The 22,454-nt window shown below is 43.3% G+C and overlaps 1 protein-coding gene across 5 annotated transcripts in view; it reads right to left on the reverse strand.

Moving 5' to 3' along the window:
• Window positions 1-1,901: 1,901 nt before the first annotated feature.
• KIF15 (kinesin family member 15) overlaps window positions 1,902-22,454 on the reverse strand; it is a 77,390-nt gene continuing 56,837 nt past the window's right edge. For 3 of the 5 annotated variants that reach the window (XM_027038500.2, XM_015065546.3, XM_053219550.1), the window contains 13 exons: window positions 21,821-21,890; window positions 21,346-21,432; window positions 20,444-20,548; window positions 19,389-19,511; window positions 14,268-14,414; window positions 13,378-13,479; window positions 12,944-13,108; window positions 10,832-10,941; window positions 8,038-8,110; window positions 7,527-7,564; window positions 3,173-3,338; window positions 2,819-2,950; window positions 1,902-2,484 (listed from right to left, as the gene is read on the reverse strand). In XM_027038500.2, the coding sequence (XP_026894301.1) occupies window positions 2,422-2,484; window positions 2,819-2,950; window positions 3,173-3,338; window positions 7,527-7,564; window positions 8,038-8,110; window positions 10,832-10,941; window positions 12,944-13,108; window positions 13,378-13,479; window positions 14,268-14,414; window positions 19,389-19,511; window positions 20,444-20,548; window positions 21,346-21,432; window positions 21,821-21,890 (1,381 nt within the window). In that variant the 3' untranslated portion in view covers window positions 1,902-2,421. Of the gene's footprint in view, window positions 2,485-2,818; window positions 2,951-3,172; window positions 3,339-7,443; window positions 7,471-7,526; window positions 7,565-8,037; window positions 8,111-10,831; window positions 10,942-12,943; window positions 13,109-13,377; window positions 13,480-14,267; window positions 14,415-19,388; window positions 19,512-20,443; window positions 20,549-21,345; window positions 21,433-21,820; window positions 21,891-22,454 lie in introns of those variants that run through there. The other 2 variants (XR_008297178.1, XR_003413732.2) reach the window with 2 other exon arrangements.

Genomic DNA, 22,454 nt, shown 5'->3' on the forward strand with positions numbered 1-22,454 from the left:
GGCAAAGATAATCCTGATAACTGCTATTTATAGGCTGAATTGTGTCCCCCTCCCCACCCCAAAAAGATACGTTTAAGTCTTAATCCTCCACACCTGTGAATGTGACCTTTGCTGGAAATGGAATCCATTGACGATGTAGACAAATTAAGAAGTCATTAGCATGAGCCCTAATTTCACTGGTGTCCTTATAAGAGACAGAGTCACAGGGAGAACACCATGTGATAAGGGAGGCAGATTGGAGTGATGCATCTACCAGCCAAGGAATGTCAGGGGCTGCTGTCAATACCGCGAGCTAAGAGAAAGGCATGGAACAGATGCTCCCTCAGAGAGAATGGCCTTGCCACACCTTGATTTCGGGACTTCTAGCCTCCAGAAATTATGAATCAATTTGTTTTCAGCCCCCCCCCCCTTTTGTGGTAATTTGTTCTAGCAGCCCCCAGACATTCCTATAGGTGAGTGAGTTGAGACCCAAGCCTCTTTAGTACCAGCTTCAATATTCCAACCCTTCTCCACCTTCAGGGCGTTCTCAGTTTCTACTCTCTACCTTACACAGAATTTTATTATTCAGATTTTATTTTTAAGTAATCTCTTCACCCAGCGTGGGGCTTGAACTCACCGCCCCAAGGCCAAGAGTTGCATCCTCCATCAGCCGAGCCCGCCAGGTGCCCCCTGCATGAATTTTAATTCCTTTTCTGTTTCTGGCTCTCAAGGATTTACTATTACTCCTTGAGAATTCAACTAGGCACTAATTTTTTTTTAATGTTTTTATTTATTTTTGAGACAGAGAGAGACAGAGCATGAGCAGGGGAGGGGCAAAGAGAGAGGGAGACACAGAATCCGAAGCAGGCTCCAGGCTCTGAGTTGTCAGCACAGAGCCCGACACGGGGCTCGAACCCACGGACTGTGAGATCATGACCTGAGCTGAAGTCGGACGCTTAACCACCCAGGCACCCCTAAGCATTAATTTTTTAAATTGTTTTTCCTTGGCTTTATTGAGGTATAATCTACAAACCATAAAATGAAACCATTTTGAATATAGTTTAATTTTTAATAAACTTACAGAGCCATGCAATCATCACAACAAACCAAATCATTTCCCCCCCTATCAAAAAGTTTCCTCCTGCCCATACGGTCACCCGCTCCCATCCCCAGCCAACAGCAACCGCGGGTTTGCCTTCTATCTCTATAATGTTGCCTTTTCTGGACCTTTCCCATAAATGGAATCATACAGTATTCGATCTTTTGGGTTTGTCTTCTTTCACTTTTTGAGGTTCCTTATGTTGTGGCATTTGTCAGTTTGCCTCTTTTTTATTGCTGAGTATCGTGTTCTATGTAACAAATGCTTAGTATCATTAGTCATTAGGAGAACGTTTACATGATGAGCCACTGCACCCCACCGGGATGGCTACAGTAAGAAACCTGACCAGAACAAGGGCTGAAGACATGGAGAAACTGAACGCCCTGCTGGTGGGAACATAGATGGTGCAACCAAATAGCACATCTGGAAAAGTAAACTGGCGTCTTAAAAAGCTAAACACAAACTTAGTGGCAATTCCACTCCTAGGTGTCTACTCAACAAATAGGAAACATAAGTCACCACCTAGACTTCTATACAAATATTTATAGCCGCATTATTCAGGGTAGCCCCAAACTGCCAACAGCTCAGATGTTCATCAAATGGTGAGTAAATACAATGTGGCCTATCCTTTCAATGAGATATTCACAACAAAAAGGAATGAAGTGCTAACACACAGAAGTTCCTGGGGGACAGCAGGCTTTGTCTGCTGTGTTCACAGACAACCAGTGCCAGGCAGAAGATGGACGCTCAGTAAGTACAAGTTGAACGAACAAGCCTTTAACTCAGCTTTCCTAAGTGAACAATGTAAATCACTTTACGAAACTGTGTTTAAGGGATTTTATTACATTTTGAAAACTGGCCATATTTACAGTCATAAAAAAAATGCTCATGAGAATAAAGTAGGAATACAAAATAACCTATATTAAACAAGTTTGCCTTTCATACATGCTACGCGAACATGAACCTCATGGCAAGTCCTGAAACCACCACATATTGTTAGAGCTTCTGCTACAGGCCTCCGAGGAGAGTATGATAGCATCTAAGGAAGAAATGACCTGGCCAACACCCACTGCAAACCTTAGCTACAGGTTTTTATTTTAAAAATGCAAAAGGTTTTCCCAGTATTTACAGTCGATTTAAAGCTCTGAAATGGGGTGGTAACTTCTAAGCCCACTGCCACAGGGTGTGTGTGGATGCAGAACTTGAATGTCAGCCCTGCTGCCCCACACTCAGGAATCATGCTCCTTAGTTCGGCTCTGTTAAATGCACAAGTGTAGGTCTTACTTTTGCAAGAAGAAAGGAAGTCTCCCAAGAGGTGATGCCTACGTAGTTGACCGAGATCCTTACGATTCATTTCTTTTCTTTTCTTTTAAAAATACATTTTCAGCACGCAACTTTTCGGTCTCCTAGGGAACATATTTTTTAAAAAAGGAAAAGAAAAAAAAAATTCAGGCTCTAAGGCTTACAGGAAGATATTCTTTGCACTCATTAAGTTTATATGTCAAATTAAGATGACAATTTTCAATTCGTAAACTACTAAATGTTAAACGAGAAGCTGATGTGTAAGAGTATGATAACGGATTGAATGATGCTTGGAAATGACAATGACTGATTTTTTTCTTTTTTTTAATTCTAAGTCCCCCCCCCAAAAAACAGTTAAGTGATTCAATGATTAAACTTTAATTACACACTCATTCTAAAACCTGACTGAGTTTCTTTAGAATAATTTCCAGAGCTTACCTCGGCGAGCCTGACATTCTCCTTCTTCAGCCGCACCACGTACTGAATCTTCTGATGGAGGTTCTGGTGACCTACCAGCTTTCCATTTTCCTCGGCAAGACTCTCCACCTGCTTCCTTAACATTTCCATCTCCTGCAGGCAGATCAATCCAGGGAGGGGGAAATGAACCGCTCTTAATTTTTCTCTTACAACAACATTATTTCATGCCTTCCAAGAGCACGGGGCGTTAGAGGGCCCGGGTTCCCAGGTTTCATGACCAGACATCTCCACGTGTGCTAGAGTGGCTCTGAACCACAGGACGTGTGGTCCTACACGTGCCCTAACTATATGCGAAAAACCAACGCACAAATGCACCTGGAATATTCTCTCCTTTTCTTCGTACAACTCTTCCAGCTTTGATCTCAGTTGTTCCTTTTCTTGGAATGCTTTGGATTCCAAAGTTCTGGTCCGTTCAACTTCCTCAGCCATTCTAAGGCAGTCCATTTCTTTGTTCTGAAGGGCACTCTGGACTTCCTCTAGGCTGTAGCAACAAATATCACTTTGTGGTATTCCAAAGGAACATAATTACAACAGTATTCAAATTAGACATTTTTCACCCAAGCCCAGAATTTTGATTTGAAAGCGTCACAAATTATTCAGCCCTCCCCTACTGACAGCCTAGGGAGAAAGCGAGGGCTGCAGATAGGCTTTGTTGTTACTTTACCAAAGACTTTCATTCTGGAAAACTCCTCAAACTATTTCTTAAATAATGAAAATTTAAAAGGTAAACTTTTGGATTCACCCATCTGGAGCACATGTAATTTAAGTATTATGACGGTCTGCATCATTTATTCAAGGCTCCATATATTAATCTTTTTTTTTTAATGTTTATGCATTTTTGAGAGACAGAGCACGAGCAGCGAAGGGGCAGAGAGACAGGGAGACACAGAATCTGAGCTGTCAGCACAGAGCCCAACACAGGGCTCGAACTCAAGAACTGGAGACCATGACCGAGCTGAAGTCGGACGCTTAACTGACTGAGCCACCTAGGTGCCCCTATCTTAATCATTTCTGATTCCAAAAACTGGTTCTCAGACCATGGGACCTTCGTCATTTCTTCAAGGATGTGCTATTTAGAATTTATACACTTTTGAAAAGGAACATGAGGAACAAAGTTATCATGGAGTTCTATAGAGTTTCACTGTTTTAATAAAATTGTGTGAATCCTAGAGGCTTCCCAAAAGAAACAAATACTTCTTATTGTATTTTTATGCAGATGGAATAGAAGGATTATTTAATGACATAATACTCAGAATTTAATATACCACTCAAGGCCAACTAATTTCAGGAGCAGTGTTTTCAGACTACACTCCATGAAACCTCAGAAGAATAGCAGGGGGCGGAGGGCACGGACCTTTCCCCCAGTTCACTTGGAGCTGTTCTCCATTTGTCTTGTGTATTTTGCTCCAGTTTGATGAAAAGGTTGTGAGGCATGGCAGACCCTGCTGCTTACCCAAGGGCCATTCCCTTACTTCCTTGCTTATAAGAACTCACTTTATGTGGGGAAAAAGGAAAAAAAAAAAAAAAAAAAAAAAGGAGAAGCACACCGAGTTCCCAAGGGTTGGTAAAAAAAAGTAGCTGGTCTAAACTAAGCATGGATCTCTCCACCCCACTGCCAGGTACTGGTTTCCTCAGCTTGCTGGAAGTGTTAATTCTGTCCATGAAGCACAGGCTGATTCTTGGGAGCTACTAGGAGCTTTTCCCCCGACAAAAGAAAGCCCTTTTGAACCCACCTCACCATAAGCCGGGATCCTCTTGTTGATGACATCTGGGGCTATGGCAGCCATCTCGTGGCAAAGAGGCCACAAGCAAGGGTGCCGAAAGCAGAAGAATGGTAAGGGTATGGGTCCCTGATGGCATCATTGAGTCAATGCGCCTCCAGACTGCTTGTGGTATGAAATTAAACATCTCGTGCCTACACCACTGTTAGCTGGGAATTGGTTTCCTTATAGCTTTTTAAAGGGGCCTCACAAACACAAATAGATAATAACATTATGGTAAAAATCACTGCTGTGGGTTGGGAGGGTTGGGACCGATAAAACCGGGTGTGCCATTTTCTAGTGCGTGCTTCTCTCGCACACAGTATCTTCTAGAGACAATGTAACACTCGAGACTCTTGGTCCCTAGATTATGAAATAAATCACGTGCCAACTTACACAGCTTTTATTCTTTTTGCTAGAAGGTCTAAAATGGGCATTATTTCTAAAATAGCCGCAATTCTACACACTATACAGCTGGATTCTCATAGATCCTGTAAGTGGTCAGTATTTCTATCCTAGCTCTACAACAAACTGTCTTGGAGCCAGTCCCTGAACTGTATGTATGATCCAAGTATGAAACGAGCTCTGTTCCACATCTACACTCTTTGATGCTACAAAACAGATGACTGGGTAACAAATCTTTCACAAGATAGCTAGTTTTTGTCAGCTGATCACTAAAAAGAATTTTTGATGACAGATTATATAATCTTTGATGTACTAACTTGGAGCTCAAATAATTAATTGTATGACAGGATTCTAACAAAATTTCTTCTGTTGTCATTTACTTACTATATGAATAAGATTTCTCAGCACATATAGTTGTAAAAACAGAAAGTAGGAATAGAATTGATACTGAATATGGTCTCATTCCAGAACTAAGTATAACAGAAAAATGAACTCATTGAAGCAAGAGCACTAAAATAAAATGCACTGGGATATGCATTTCCAGTGAAATTTTACCAGGTATACTAATTATTTATAAAAACTTATAATAAATCTAGGACACTGTGAGTAATAATTGTAATGAATACTCAATCCGGAAAAAAGACAGCACTAGAGCCATATGAATAAAAAAAAACACTTACAAATTATTTCCCACTTATATAAATATTTTTGTTGCCAAGGGTACAAAAAATTTTCCAAACAATATGTTAAATTAGGATATAATTCTGTGTAGGTATGGAACGGAAACTCAGTCTGAAAGGAAAAGGAACAATGGACAATTTTAAGTTTGGGGATTTATTCCCGTGTTGCTAAATGGATAGAAAGTAGCAAGTCAGTTGGATACTTTTAAAAGAACACCACCTGAGCTTTATTTCTATGGCCAGTTCAAGGTGAGACTTCTGATAGGACAATGGCTGGAACAAAAATGGAGACAGGTCAGAAGTGGGATTCGAGCCCACACCTCCAGGTGGAGACCAGAAGCGCTGACCAGGAGAAGCAGGAGCTTGAGGCTGGTGCCTTAGACCACTTGGCCATCCTCATGCCGAGATCTTTATTCCTAAATGGCACTATTTTCAGTATGAGGGAACTTCCATCCTTTCAATGAAAAATTTCAATGATTTCAATGAAATCAACTCAAAAATGTGCAAGAGGGTATATGGTGTTCCAAAAATCTCTTAAGAGGTATATACAACAAGTGAAAATGTTTGAGGACCTCTGTTCCAGATGAATATCTATCTATTCAGGGTACACTATCTTTCTAATGTTTTACCATTTTATTTAACACCAACGAGTATACTTATTTTGAACTTGACAGAAAATACAGTATATCTTGTTCATCAAAAAAATGAAGCAATTTATGGGGCCCCTGGGTGGCTCAGTCGGTTGAGCGTCCGACTCAGCTCATGTCATGATCTTGTAGTTCGTGAGTTCAAGCCCCACATCAGGCTCACTGCTGTCAGCCTGTCAGTGCAAAGCCCACTTTGGATCCTCTGTCCCCCTCTCTCTGCCCCTCCCTCGCTTGCACTCTCCCCTCACAAAATAAATAATTAAGAAAAAAAAAATGAGGCAGTTTATAAGATTACATAAATATGAAAACTGTATGAATAAACTAAAAATCCTGTTTACATGTAAAGAGACCCAAAGTCAAGACAAGAAGAAATCAAGAGTATTGATCTGTGGGTCTCAGGGGGCCTCAAGGTTTTATTTTTTAATTAAAAAAAAAATTTTTTTTAATGTTTATTCATTTTCGAGAGAGAGCAAGTGAGAGAGAGTAGGAGAGGGGCAGAGAGAGAGGGAGACACAGAATCCAAAGCAGGCTCCAGGCTCTGAGCTATCAGCCCCCCAACGTGGGGCTCAAACCCACGAACCACGAGATCATGACCTGAAGTCGGACATTTATTTATTTATTTAAAAAAAATTTTTTTTTTAATGTTTATTTATTTTTGAGACAGAGAGAGAGACAGAGCATGAACGGGGGAGGGTCAGAGAGGGAGACACAGAATTTGAAGCAGGCTCCAGGCTACGAGCTGTCACCACAGAGCCTAGTGCGGGGCTCGAACTCACGGACTGTGAGATCATGACCTGAGCCGAAGTCGGTAGCTTAACCAACTGAGCCACCCAGGCGCCCCGGGCCTCAAGGTTTTAAATCAGAGGAAACCAGATGGCGTGAAAGAGTAACCGGGTCAGTTATACTGTTCTCACCATCCACGAGGAGAAGATTCATCAACTCCTCAAGAGAAACTAAGCCTTTCGTGACACTTACTTCTTTAAGAATTTGTTTGGAATGGCTTCACGTGAGGAGCCCCATTAGCCAGTGGTGTTTAGGAAAACACCTGCTGTGTCGTGTCCACATACTACTGCAGAAGGCAAGAAGTCACCTACCTTGTGGATACAGGAAGTATTTCCTCCCTGAGAGAAGAAAGGGAAGACCAACAAGAACTTCAATTATGAACGAGTGCACTTACTCTGCTTTCATTTTCAGCATCTCTTCAACTAATTTATTCTGTAATAAGATAAAAAAAAAAAAGATGGCTTAAGTTTTTACTGTTGCTAAGAAAAAGACTGAAAGTAAGCAGTTCATCTCCCTCATGATAATGAAATTAAACCAACACCTTTTTCTAATATCCCAACTGCGCACCCATAAAGGGAGTACATGTCTCTAAGACTTCATGAACAGTGCCCTGGGAGGCCTCACAAAGATGCCCAAAACTTCCTTCTATTCTAAATGCAAAACTGTGTGCAGACAACCGAGCAGCAGACTAACTGTGGAAACGCATGAAGACAAATTCGCTCTCAATTATCAGTGATGTCTAAAAACTGATGGTAAGTATCAATTAACAGTGGGAATACACAAAAAACAAGTTTCAAAAGTAAAAATGGTTTCTAAAAAACATATAACCACAAATGCTAAGTATAAAAGCATTTCTTGGACAAGAAAAACAACTATTATGTAAAAAAAAAAAAAAAAAATTGTACCTTAGCAAGTCTTTCTTTGATCATTTCTTCTTGTTCATTCTTCAGTTGTTGATGACCTGGATTATTCTGTTGGCTGCATAGATGAGAAAGGGAGGAAGGGGAAACACTGTTAAGCATATTCGAGTAGCAATTTCATATCTATTGTATGCAGCAATGCCAAACTCTGCAACGAAAAGCTAACTCTGGTGATTAGGTCAAGTTAGCACAGTTCACAAATGTGACTGATATATGGGGATGAAATAAGGCACCTCCCATGAATTCAGGATGCCCCTCATAAAAAATGAGGTGAACAGAGCAGGGAATCTAATCAAGGCTTGACTGAAAGTAAAGTAGAAATTTAGCCAAGAATGGTATCTTATGAGGCTCAAATGTGAGCAAAAGGGGCTGAGAGATGGGTGGTCCAGAAGTCTGGTGATCAGCTGGGAGGGGGCATCTCTGGGTATGGGGAGGGTACCTTGGGCCGGCCTGGCACATGGAGCCCCAACACTCCATCTGCTTGGATTTCATGGTCAGCTGGCAATTTTCTGATGACACTCTGGCATCCCATGTATGCTGACACCAGGAAGGGGATTCCCTGAGCACCAGACAAAAATCTCTGGACGGAAAAGGAATGCTCCTCTATATAAAGAAAATTACATTCTGGACGATGCATCAGTATCATGTGAATTTGATTAATGTGAGTTCATTCCCTGTAAGCTTGACCAGGGCAGGATCATAAATTGAGTGTCTGTGGGCAGCTCCTGGACCAGGGGGACATCCCCCAAGGAGAAGCTGCCTGAATGCCACAGGCTCCTCTAGAAATATTTCTCACTGATGAGGAAAAGATCGTTTCTTGAAAGAAAGAGAAGCTCCAGTAGTTTCTTTCATTTAATGAATCTGGCAGCCTAGACAGAAATGGTAATGAGACCTCAGTGAGGAAAACGCCCGGAATCATTAGGGAAGTGTTTTCTATGCTCTACTCTAAAAGTGGGTAAACTTTTTCCTGTCCAGGGCCAGACAAAATGTTCTAGGCTTTGGGAGCTGTGGGGTCTCTGACACAACTATTCCACGTGGCTGCTGTAATGCAAAAGGAGCCACAGCAGTATTGAAATGAAACAGCGTGACTATGATCCAATAAAACTGTCTTTACCAAACGCGCTGTGGGCTGGATCCGACCCCAGAGTCAGTTTTCTCCCACTCTAATCTTTCAGGAAGGAGGTTCTGTATGGCTCCTCATAAGGGACATGTGGCTATGAAATAAAGTGTTTTTTTTTTTATTTTTTTTTAACATTTATTTACTTGAGAGACAGAGAGAGACAGAGCATGAGCATGTGAGGGGCAGAAATAGGAGGAGACACGGAATCTGAAGCAGGCTCCAGGCTCTGAGCTGTTAGCACAGAGCCCGACGTGGGGCTCGAACTCACAAACTGCGAGATCGTGACCTGAGCCGAAGTTGGACGCTTAACCGACTGAGCCACCCAGGCGCCCCGAAATAAAGTATTTTTTACCTGTGATTTTATAAATGGGCTAGGAACATTCTATCTTCCATGCTCAAACTAGCTCTTGATAAAAGACAATGTACCAAGTACAATATTCTTCTTTATTGGGGGCGGGGGGAGGGGTTGGCGGGGAGCATGTGGCCAGGCTGCGGACGACCTGCATTGGAATCACCTGGAAAGGGAAGTGAAATCCCCGGGAGGGGCGCTACTAAAATGAGCATGTCCGATGCTCACTGAAACCTGAAGCATTTAGGAAAGGACTGTCAGCACAGCCACCACTACCGTCTTCCGTATCTGTTGTCTTCGTTAGGTTTCGGACAGAGCATCTCAGGCCCACTTCCGGGCAGGGAAGGGGAACTGCAGGAAGGGAGAGTGTCTGCCCGAGACCTGCTGGCAGCAGCAGGAACAGCAGGCACCCCTAATCTGGGAAGCTGAATTCAGTAAGGGCCTTCATCCCAAATGGAGACCTCTCTCTGCTTCACTTCAACTTGCTATACGATTTTCCCGGTCACCCTCATCTCTAAGCCCTCACTCAGAAAAGTTCACAGAAGGGCAGGATCATAATTCCGCCTTGTATACCTAATATCTGCCATTTATTGACTGACTCCCTTCTGCCAACCACTGTAACCGGCACTTTATACACGTTATTTTTGGTGTTTAAAACACCTTGTGAGAGAGCTATCATTTTCCTCATTTGACGGCTAAGGAAACTAAGTCACCAGAAGTCAAAAACTGTGCCCAAAGTCACAGGACTTTCAAGTGTCAGCGATAGGACAAAGCCTAGCTGCCTGGGACATGCTGCCCTGTCACTAGCAAATACAACTAGAAAGTGCCTTGGCTAAACGCAAACCACCTGCACAGAGGTACCCAAACCCAAGGGAATGCTCCTCAGTAAAGCTCCTTCCTGCGCAGGAGCATTCCCTGGACCATGAGTCACGAAGCCAAAGAAACTGGTAGGAAATCCTCCCTTTTTCTGCTGGCCCTCTTGAACCTTCTCTGTTGCTTCCCCACCCCAACCCCCTTTTCTTAAAATAGAAGTAGACAGTTTGGTTCAAATTTTTCACAGGTTTCAAATTCCTTTCAATAGCTCTACAACAATGCGAAGGTTAACAGAGTAGGTGATACCATGAAGGCCTATTCTCCCACTCAAAAAAGCGACCCCCTCATCAGACCTGACTCCAAAGCAACTGACAGAGCACCCCCTGGACTGGGGGTGAACGCTGCGCATGCCGTGAAACCAATTTCAACCGCTTTTACCTAACTGTACACGGGCAGGCCAAGATTTAGCCCACAGAGTTCTGGTGGCTCTTTCTCACCTCTTGTGCTTTTCCCTTTCAAGATCATCCAGCTGACTTTGCAGGAGCCAGTTCCTTTCTCTTAGCTGCTCAGCTTCCAGGCGGAGGTTTTCCATTTCACACAACTGCTCCTAAGAAGACAGCAAATCATGTCTTTTTATTTTTAAATTTTTTTTTCCTCAACGTTTTTTTTTTTTTTAATTTATTTTTGGGACAGAGAGAGACAGAGCATGAACGGGGGAGGGGCAGAGAGAGAGGGAGACACAGAATCGGAAACAGGCTCCAGGCTCCGAGCCATCAGCCCAGAGCCCGACGCGGGGCTCGAACTCACGAACCGCGAGATCGTGACCTGGCTGAAGTCGGACGCTTAACCGACTGCGCCGCCCAGGCGCCCCAAATCATGTCTTTTTAGAAGACACATTGTAGTAGGTGTTATTCTGTTCCCTAAGGCCACAAATGAGACACATATTCATCTTTTTAGCCCCTTCCTATGCACAGAACACTGCACTGGGTGTCGCTGGATAACAAGTAGACTACGACAAGCTTTTGGGGATTTTCATACCCACAGGGTGTTAAACATACTCTCTTATCAATAGCACACAATTCATTAAAATGCCTTTATGAAAAATGATGGCCAAAAGTCCATACTTTGATAAACACTCTATTTGATTCTATTTAATAAATTCTAATTAAAAACAAAACTGATATAGGGAATAGAGTCAGTAATACTGTAAAAACGTTGTACGGTGACAGGTGGTAACTACACTTGCGGTGAGCACAGCATAATGGATGGAACCATGTTGTACACAGTGTGCAACTGATGTGCCACAGCCATCGCTCAAAATCCCCAAGTGAGCTCTAATTTGAAAATCACGGGCATAACCATGCAGAAGAAATAAATGCTTGTCTGCAAGGGGTGTCCTTTTCCATTTACTTCTCCTTGTCCATTGTCTGATTTCTTTTAAGCTGACCCAATTTCCTCTGAGTACTAAAATCATGCCAATCTGGGTAACAGCCACATTCCTCAGCAGATTGAGAGCTGCCCTAATTAAAAAGGCAAGGAGTGATCCCCTCCACGAGGAACGAAGCTTGAGAGACTATCTTTGTATACTTCACATCACTTGGTTACAGGAAGCTAATTCTGTTCCTGAACAAAACCTCGCTCCAGAGCCAGGGCCTCACAGCCTAAATGCGATCTTCTGTGAAGCATCCTATCTACTCCACCCACACCCGTCCACACCTCCACACCACACACCTCCCTCCCCTCGATACTCCTCGAAACACACCCTCCCTCACCATAACCCCAAGTCCCTGAGTAAAAAAAAAGTAAAACAGAAGTTTAAAGGAATGGCAAACAAGAGAAGATTATTAACTACCTGAGACAAAAGCGAATCTCTAGAATATACAGAGAATGCCTACAAATTGTTAAGGGAAAGTCCAATGATAGCAAGACGGGCGAAGGATATAGGTCAGAGAAACAAAAACGTGCTCCATCTTACTCTTTTTCCTTTTTAAGTTTTTTTTAATGTTTATTTATTTTTGAGACAGAGAGAGACAGAGCACAAACAGGGGAGGGTCAGAGAGAGAGAGAGAGAGAGAGAGAGAGAGAGAGACGCAGAGTCCAAAGCAGGCTCCAGGCTCCCAGCTGTGAGCACAGAGCCCGACGCACGGCTTGAACTCACGGACTGTGAGATCATGACCTGAGCTGAAGTCAGACGCTCAACCAACTGAGCCACCCAGGTGCCCCTCCATCTTATTCTTAATGAGAAAAATACAAATTTACAACTGTAGCAAGACAGCATATTTAGCTATGAAACTGGCAAGATGTAAGTCAGGCGGCACTGTGATCAGAGCAGCTGGCACAGCCTGTGTTTGACACCATCGTAGAAACAGGGAGATGACGGCTGCAGACTTGGTTATATGGAAATGGGGCTACCGTGAGAGCCTCCAGGGACCGTCAGCCAGGTAGTCTGCAGTCGGCGGGGAGAGGAAGGCTTTTCTGCCTGTCCTTTATTTAGTTCTGTGCCTGTTGAATTTTGTACCCTCAGTAACCATGAAAGATACTGTCTCTTTTGTTGATTTTGGATACTGTTTATTTTAAAAGATTTTTTTTGAAAAAGACGATCCAGTTACCTTCATTCTGAGGATTTCAGCATTTTTGACTTCTCGGTCTTCGTTTAGCTTTGTGACAAGGTGTTGCAAAGAAACCTTAGACGCTCTTCCGTCTTCTATCTCTTGTTCTTGGGTTTCTAGGAGTTTTGCCAAGTGTGTTTGAAAGTGAGGTGGTGTTCTAGGGCTCTAAAATAAAATTGAAGTCCATCCAAACACCTGATTAAGTGATATTTTATAAAGATTTCATTTCAAATGAAAACACTTAGCTATTCAGCCTGTCATTCTAATTCCTGTGCAGGTGAAACAAATAAAACACCAGTACCTTTTTATCAAGTAAAGAGCAGAAAAGGTACTGGCGAAAATCTCTTTCTATAAAAACACCAAGCTACAGTCTTAGTAATGTCCACACTTGCAATCCCCCACGAAACCGTTCCATGTCCCCAGAGCACAGGTACCTGGGGATGCTCAGCAGCAGAATCCATTACATGTTCAAGCTGTCTCATTTTGAAGTTATATTCATTCTTTTTCTGTTCTACTTCCTCTTTCTTCTGGTTTAGCTGAGAAAATCGAACCGATGAAGGTGGCAAGTTAGAACTAGGCACATGGTCCGGTTAGAACAGACAAATTTCCCAAGGTGTGAGGATACAGACTTTTCACATTATTTTCTCAGGCTTTCATTAAAGACTGCTTGAAAAGCAGTAAGGTGTTAAAACCAAGCCAAACCACAGCAATGCTCACAGTCCGTAGCTGTCGACCCTGCGGCTGCCGTTCACGTCCGTAAACGCTGGTTGCTGCTACAACCCTCCCCTCTCCCTCTCTCCCACAGACTTATTTACACTTTTTTTAAAAAACATTTTTAATGTTTACTTATTTTGAGAGGAAAAGACAGCATGAGCGGAGGAAGGGCAGAGAGAGAGGGAGAGGGAGAATCTGAAGCAGGCTCCACACTCAGCACGGAATCCGATGCGGAGCTCAATCTAACACTCGTGAGATCATGACCTGAACCAAAATCAAGAGTCGGACGCTTAACTGACAGAGCCACCCGGGTGCTCCTAAAAACAACTTTTTAAAGCTTCGCTGGTAATCAAAGGGTCGTTTGAGGAAAATAAAATGTAAAACAGCAGCCAAAAGGAGGATACAAGTCAGCCATAGCCTTGCCCCAGAGGTTAGAACTTGCTGGCACGTTGTCAGGGGGCCGAGGGTGGGCAGAGAGGCAGCCAAGCAAGTTGGAACACACGTGAGCAACCAAGTTGTTCAGAGCCCGCAGCGCAGCCTGACCACCTAAGTGCCCTGTTGGCCCACCTTGCTGTATACAGAGAGAATGAGCCGCGGCACTGGACCTCACCTCGTGCTGAAGTTCTTGGATCAGGGCCTCCTTCTTGGCCATCTCCTCCTGGGCAGACTGCAGCAGCTCTGAGTGCCTCTTCGAGGCCTCGGTGAGCTTGTTCAGTTGCTCGGTGGCATGAGCCAGGTCCTCGCAGAGCATATCCCTCTGTCGGGATGATCCCCGCAAAGAAAGATTGCTTTCATAATCGTATACCCCACTAAGGATTTGCAAATCACTAGTATGTGCAAATTGCAGAAGGTTAAAAAGTCTTAAATAAGAACTTTTAACTTTTTTTTTTTTGCTTATGTGCTAATCCAGTCCAAAGCAAACAAGCAGTTAATGTTATTTATTTATTTATTTATTTATTTATTTATAACATTTACTCATTTTTTGAGAGACAAAGAGAGACAGTACAAGAGGGAGAAGGACAGAGAGAAAGGGAGACACAGAATCCAAAGCAGGCTCCAGGCTCTGAGCTGTCAGCACAGAGCCCGACGTGGGGCTCGAACCCGTGAGCAGTGAGATCATGACCTGAGCCAAAGTCGGACGCTTACCTGACTGAGCCACCCAGTCACCCCATTTAAGAACAGGTCTAAAGAGAAACATTACACGAAATTCATACAGGTATCCCAATTGGGGTTTCAGTGCATTCCACCCCTTTCGTTTAACACTGAACATTTCCTCTGACCCCCCAGGATCTCAAAGCTGATCGATCACTCTTTCCGTATGAGGACTCCAGAAACAGGTCCCTAGCTTACCTGCTGTCTGACCAATTGACTCTAGTCCTTTATACATTAGAAGGTAAATAGCTATAAAGATGTGTACCCCTCAGCCAGTTGGGGAGGGGCTGGGCAGTCACCAGGTAGTGATACATTGTCATAGGCCATCAGAGATTCAGAGGAGTAGCTTGATGGAAAGTGGCAGAGAGAATTCGAAGTCCTGTGGGTTGCGTACATAATTCCTGTGTACACAGCATGTAATCCCTATCAAGTTAGAGCAGAATCTGCTTACTCTAACTTTCCAAATGTGCATGTATATACGTATGTATACATATTTATATCACTATAAATACGTTAACATGTATAATATTGCATATAACAGGTATATGTGATATATATTAACATGTGTATCACCTAAAAAATGTACATACATATATAAATGATATGATATAGAAGTATGTGGAAAATGTTTGTAATACGTCAGGCATACACGCACACACACACACATACTTGATGTATCACAAACACTTTTCCACATATTCATTCTTTTATCACATCATTTTTCATTGGGCGGGCTTGAGTTCATCTTAAGCATGCAACACAATTTAGCCCATCACTGAATACTTCGGCTGATTTGAATTTTTCACTATCATATGCATTATATTCTCGTACCTAGATTCTTTCTTTTTTATAATTATTTTTTAACATTTATTTATATTTGAGAGAGAGAGAGAGAGAGAGAGAGAGAGAGAGAGAGAGAGAGAGAGCGTGAGCAGGGGAGGAGCAGAGAGAGAGGGAGACACAGAATCCGAAGCAGGTTCCAGGCTCCGAGCTGTCAGCACAGAGCCTGGCATGGGGCTCGAACTCGTGAACCGTGAGATCACGACCTGAGCAGAAGCCAGATGCTTAACCAACTGAGCCACCCAGGCACCTCCCTACTGGATTATTTCTTTAGGCTAATTTCTAAAAAATGCAAACTCAAAGCATATGCAAAAAAATTAAGGCTGTGTATTACTAGACCACCTCCCCAAAGGCTGAACTTAAACTTCATCACAAGTGTCAGTAATCACCCTTCTCTGCATATCTTAATATTTACTAGCTGTAAGATCAAACGGTAGTTTTGTGCTTAATTTCGCATTTCTTTTAGCAAGGTTTCTAGGCCACTATCTTCTTCCTGGGGGAGCTGCTCATGCACCTTCCTGTATCCATTCACCACCAGGGTGTGTCTGTCCTTTCTTGAGTATTCTGACCTAAAAGCTCTTCTATGGATTGAGGCAAGGACCCCTTTGTCATTAGTTGTAAATACTTTAGCTGAGGAAGCCAGGTGATTAGTAAAAGGGGGAACGTGAAGTGACTGTGGGATGATTCCCCTCGAATCTAAGATACTTCAACATGCACTGTCACACATTTTTTAAGAGAAGAACAAGAAAGACACAGGAGACAAAGGGAGTAAGGAAGAGCCTGGAGGTGAATTGTACTGAGCTCCCATCATTAGCCACTCCCACTCAAACAGCCAGGCTTCCCTCCACGCTTGGGCAACAGGCAGTGTGGAACTGAAGATTTAGTCCCCATTTTAGACTTGTACAAGACCTTAGGGTGTGACTTTTGTGTGCTACTTTCCACTTTCTTTTTTTTTTAATGTTTATTTATTTATTTTGAGAGGAGTGGGGGGACGGACAGAGAGAGAGAAGGAGAGAGAGAATCTGAAGCAGGCTCTGCACTGTTAGCGTGGAGCCCAACGTGGGGCTCGATCTCACAAACTGTGAGATCATGACCTGAGTCAAGATCAAGAGTCAGATGCTTAACTGACTGAGCCACCCAGGCACCCCTAAATTTCTTTTTTTTTTTTTTTTTTATTGAAGTACAGTTGACACTGTGTACAAACTTTCCAACTCACCTCCTAAAAATACTGCCAGCTCCCACGGACTGAGCAACTCACAAGCTGCCAGTCAGTTCCTAAAGCCCTTTCCATGTGTCACCTCATTTCACCTCTTCTTAGGCACTAGGCGGCAGTGTTATCTCTGCTCCAGAGACGTGACGAATGAGGCAGAGACAAGTGTAACTTTCACAGCGTCACACAGCCAGGACTCAGACTCCACAGCAGCCAGCTCCGCAGCCTGTGCCCTAACAGCTTATTACTCTTGTCTTGTGCTCCTGCGGCCTGGACCGTCCTTGTCTATTTTCACCTCCTTGCACTGCAGGTGTGTTAGCTTCGAGTCCTTTCTGGCATATAGGAGGCTAGAAATACAGACTCCTGGGTAAATCTGCCTTGGAGATCTATCCCCACAGGTTCTAAAGCTCAAAACTAGCGCATCCACCGTGTGTTTCACCAACTTTCCCCAGGCCGCTATTTCTCCATCTCAGACGTACAAGGAACCGCCTTCGGTCACTGTGGCTAGAGCCACCCACTCTGCTTGCTGTTGCCACGGCACACGTCCTGCGGACCCCACAACTGCCTGCTGAACTTCTAAAGCACTGCTCAGTTCTAGCTTGCCAACATTCCCACCACCACCTCTGGGCTCTGGCCTTTTCGCCTTTGGCCTGGGCTTGAAGTCTATGCAGCCGACACTCTTGGAGACGCTCCGTGACACAGACTCCATCCGTCTCCACCTCAGCTCTCCCCCGACAGCCGGACAGGCCCCACCAACACCCACAGCCCCCTCCCTAGCGAAGCCTTGTACAAATACTATCTCCTTTGGGAAGTGCTCTGCGATTTTGGCACAGTCACTCCCCTCCTCCCTTTCCTGTGCTCCCAGATCCTTTGTTAGATCAAGATACGTTTAACTCTTAAAGTAGATAGCATATTTTGACGTAAGTAACAGTGTTTCAATCATTCTTCCAGGCAAGGACAAATGGTAGGTGGGTTCAATAAATATTTGTTGTTTCTTTCATGGATAGCATAGTTTAGCAAGAAAGCTTTACTTCTAAAGCAACCACAGAGTAGTATATATGGCGGGTTACCATTTGTGTGAGAAAAAGAGAACTAAATGTATATGGGATTTGCCTAAAATGTCTCTGGAAGTAGGGCATCTGGGTGGCTCAGTTGGTTAAGCGGCCAACTTCGGCTCAGGTCATGATCTCATGATTCACGGGTTCGAGCCCCACATCGGGTTCTCTGCTGTGAGCACAGAGCCTGCTTCAGATCCCTTGTCCCCCTACTTCTCCCTCCCCCATTCACACTTGCTGTCTCAAAAATAAACATTTATTAAAAAAAAAAAAATCTCTGGAAGGACACATGACAGAATATCTACTGCTTTATGTAATTTGAATTTTGAGCGATGTGACAGTACTGCTTGCTTGTTTATTTACTTACTTATTGAGAGAGAGAGAGAGAGAGAGAGAGAGCGCGCGAGCACATGTGGAAGGGAGGGACAGAGAAAGAGGGAGAGAGAATCTTAAGCAGGTTCCACGCCCAACGCAGAGCCTGACTCGCAGAGCCTGACTTGGGGCTCAATCTCACCACCCTGGGATCATGACCTGAGCCAAGATGGAGAGTTGGCCGCTCTACTGACTGAGCCGCCCAGGCGTCCCAGTACTGCTTCATTTAAAAATAGACACATTTACACCAACAACGAAAAATTAAAACCCACTTTAGCTAAAACCTACCTCACCTGGTTAACCTGTTAACCAGATCTTTCTTTGCTCCCTGCTGCTACCACTCCACCAAGTAAACGCAGTGGCCAATCTGCTCCCCTTTGGGAACAGGGTCAGTTACAGGAACTTACCAGTGTAAGGGTGAAATTGTAGTGTAGGGCTAAAGCTTAGCTTGAAAAATAACAGCTTTGTGTTGACACTGAAGGTTAAGAGATAACAGCCTTGCTTTGCTCTTGTAAACTATGCCTCATACTCTTGTAAATTAGGCTTCACCAATTAAGGAAACAAAAGTTCAAAGAAAACAGCATCAGAGGCAGGGTCAAGGAGATCCACTGGTTGCAACTTAGAGGCAGAAAGTCTAAAATAAACACCTCATTAGGCAACTGTTTCTAACTCATCTGGAAACTGTTTCTTTGTTCTGTTCCCAGGTGATGATAAAACGATGTGATCGGTTATAAAAACTCTGTACCCCAGCTGTTCGACGCCGCACTCTTATGAAGAGTGTTGGTCCCGGTTGGTCGGCCTTGCCTCTCATTGTAATAAACTTTGTTGTGACTGTCACTGGTGCCCGTAGCATTCTGTTTCAGGAGTCGTGTGGATGCAACACCAGGTGTTAGCACAAATGAATGCTATCAACTGGATAAAGTATAACAATTTTAGTGTTATCTATTACTGGCCTAACTACCCTATGGGAAAATGGCTCTAATTATGACTTGTCCCTTTAAAAAGCCCTCTATTTCTTCATTAATAACCTCCACACACACATACACATACAAACATTGACAAGGAAAAAGGCAAAAAAGAGTCAGGATGTGTTAACATGTACCTCTATGTCCTCAGAGAGTATTCTCAGTCTAAGGGCTTCTTTCAGGTCCAGAATCTCCACTTCCTGTTTCTTAATCAACACTTTGCTCTCTTCCTTGTCAGCCAAAGCAGAGTTGTGTTTGCACTGCAGAAAGAAAGTTGTAAGAGCTGTCTGCTTTCCTGTGCTTATTTTTTCACTAAAATAACAAGAAGGAGTCTGAGCTCCGAGGTGATGATGAGACTAACACAAATAGTTCAATAACTACTTATTGGACAAACGAAGGGAAGAATAAGTGCATGAATGGTAAAGAGAAGTCAAAAAGTCCCACAGGGAGCAGTGAAAAACCACTCAGGTTTTCTGAGTGTTTTTTGGTCATCTCTGCCCCTAACAATGGGGCTCAAACTCCCGACCCAGAGACCAAGAGTCGCACTCTTCACCGACTGAGCCAGCTGGGCGCCCCATATTCATTATTATCACACCTTTATCAAGAAACTGCCTTCAGCAACAAACGTGAGAACAGCAACCTCCCTCTGTAGCAGAGGAATGACCAACGTGGGCAAAAAACTTCACCTTGACCCGAGGTGAGGAGGAAGCACCAACATTCAACATAGATATGTGCGCGCATGAGGGGGAAAGTAGTTCCTCGTAGAAAATACTTACTTGAGGAAACCAGAAAGTCCAATAATGGAAAAACTCACTCGCTATACAAGGAATGTCTCTGAACTCAACCAAAATGTGTCATTGTTTTTCCTCAAAGCAACGAAGGAACACCACATACCCTTAACTATCACAGATTACAACCGGCCTGCTTCTGATCAGCAATTCCCAATCGGTGCACACAGAGCACTGAACCCAGGCCAGGACGATCAGAGCAGGGCGGCAGCGGGCACCGCCTCGCAAGGGTCAGCATATTAAAAGCTCTGTAAGTTCTGCGAATCCAGAAACCTGTTGAGGCTTTGACTAGGATTTCCAAACCGATTTGACCACAGCAATCCTTTTGTTCTGGTGTAGCATTTGTCAAACTCTTGAAGAATCTGGGAAGTGCTCAAATGTATCTTGTCGGTTACAGAACTTACACTGATGTCCTTCAGTTCTTGCTTCAGGGTGTCTATGGTTTCTGTTTTTTCACACACCGATGTTCTCAGCTCCTGGATCTGGCTCATGAGGTCAGCTACAACTTCCTGATGAGGAGAGAAACAATGTCTTCACACCCAATGACATTAAGGAGGAGACCATTACTGAGGTAAACAACAGTTTACCTCTCCGAAAGACAACAGGAGAAGTCCATTTTGTTTTAGCAAAATACGTCACATTATATTATTATCAGTTTGTATATTAATGGCCTTACTCTATTTTATTTAATCATTTGCTTTGGTTTTTCTGAATGAATTATAGGTAGGCATATAAGAAATTTATACCTAATTTTATACTTGGACATGCATATTTCATTTACTATCCTAATTAAAGACAACACACCAGAAATCTGACAGTTTGTATCATGGGACTCAGAGTCAACCAGAAAGGCTCACACTAACAGCAGCCTAGTAAAGAGAGGCAGGATGGGTTTTAGAAACAGTGCCACCAGCGGGCCACCTGGGTGGCTCAGTCGGTTAAGCATCCGTCTCTTGATTGCAGCTCATGTCATCATCTCATGGTTACTGGGATCAAGCATGCTTAAGATTCTCTCTCTCCCTCTCCCCCCACCCCAAAGTAAAAAAAACTATAAAAAAATAATAAAAATAGAAACAGTGCCATCAGAAGTAGAACAGTTTGCTCTTGAAGTTACATGGAGAATTAATAATAATAATAATGATAATAATAATAGAAGATCCCCTTCTCTGCCAACCTTGGAAGACAAACAAGGCCTAAGTGTCTACAGGAATGCCAGCTACCAGTCACCCTGCGGGCAGGGGACGGGAACATTAAAGCCTCACTTATGAAGAAAATAAAGGGGGATTCGGCTTCAACCTCTACCAACCTTGTCAGCATCTCTAGACTTTTCCAGAGAATGAATTACTTTTTCGGTAGCATATAAACTCTCTTCCAGTTTCTGTACTTTTGCCATCTATGGGGAAAAATAACTATTTTTAGAAAAAGAATTAAATTCCAAAGCCAACCACATACACATATAGGGGGGGAAAAAAAGAAGTTGAAATCTCCTTTTCATATTGTATGGTGCTCATCAGGTAACACTTGAAAAGGAGAAGCTGGGTTAAAAGGCATGGATTCTGTGGGTCTCCACCAGGGGGCCACCAACAAAGTATGATTATAGCCTTCCAGGAGTTAGAAAAACAAGAGTTCAAAAATAATACAACCAACCAAAAAGCCCATCTATTTTTACTACCTATTTTCGACACCTGAGAGCTGAAGCCTTGTTCATAATGCACCTCTCCAGACACCGGACCGGGAGTTACAGACCTCAAAGGCTAGAATTAAGGGCACAGATCACTCACCTGCTGCTCGCATTTGGCTATCTCTTTCTGTTTCTCCTGGTGCACAACCTCAAGAACTTCTAATATTTCTCTGAAAGAAAAGAATGATCTTTTTTACTCATGACTTCATCCAATGGAAACAGGAAGTGGGTGCATTTGTACAGAAGAGATTCCGTGAACGGCAACGGAACTTTGTTTGGCACACGCTTGGCATCAGGCATTGCGTTCCAGCAGGAGTCAAGATCTGAACCCGTTTCTTCAACAAACCAAAGAGAACCTATTTTGTGCTACGAGTTTCTCTTTCTTTGGAGCACTCAGGACTTGCTGACATAAGCATGTGTTTATTACCTATCTCTCTGTGCTAGAATGTGAAACTCATGGGGATGGGGATATCTTGTTCACTGTCTTACCTCTAAATAAATGTCCTGGCACTTACCAGAATAGTGCCTGGCTTGTTGGATATCACCTAGTGTTTGAACAACTAAATGGTTAACTGTTTCCCAGCTAAGATGTATGCCCACTAGATGTAGTTACTTCCGTATCCCCAGGCCTAGAAGAGAAGCCGAGTCGTACTAAAAACTCTACAGGTATCTGCTGAATAAACAAATACTTCCTCTTGCTACAGTAATGATCATCCTGCTGGCTGAGGCCAAGA

This window comes from Acinonyx jubatus, chromosome A2, assembly GCF_027475565.1.
Source record: "Acinonyx jubatus isolate Ajub_Pintada_27869175 chromosome A2, VMU_Ajub_asm_v1.0, whole genome shotgun sequence".
Taxonomy (NCBI): Eukaryota; Metazoa; Chordata; class Mammalia; order Carnivora; family Felidae; genus Acinonyx; species Acinonyx jubatus.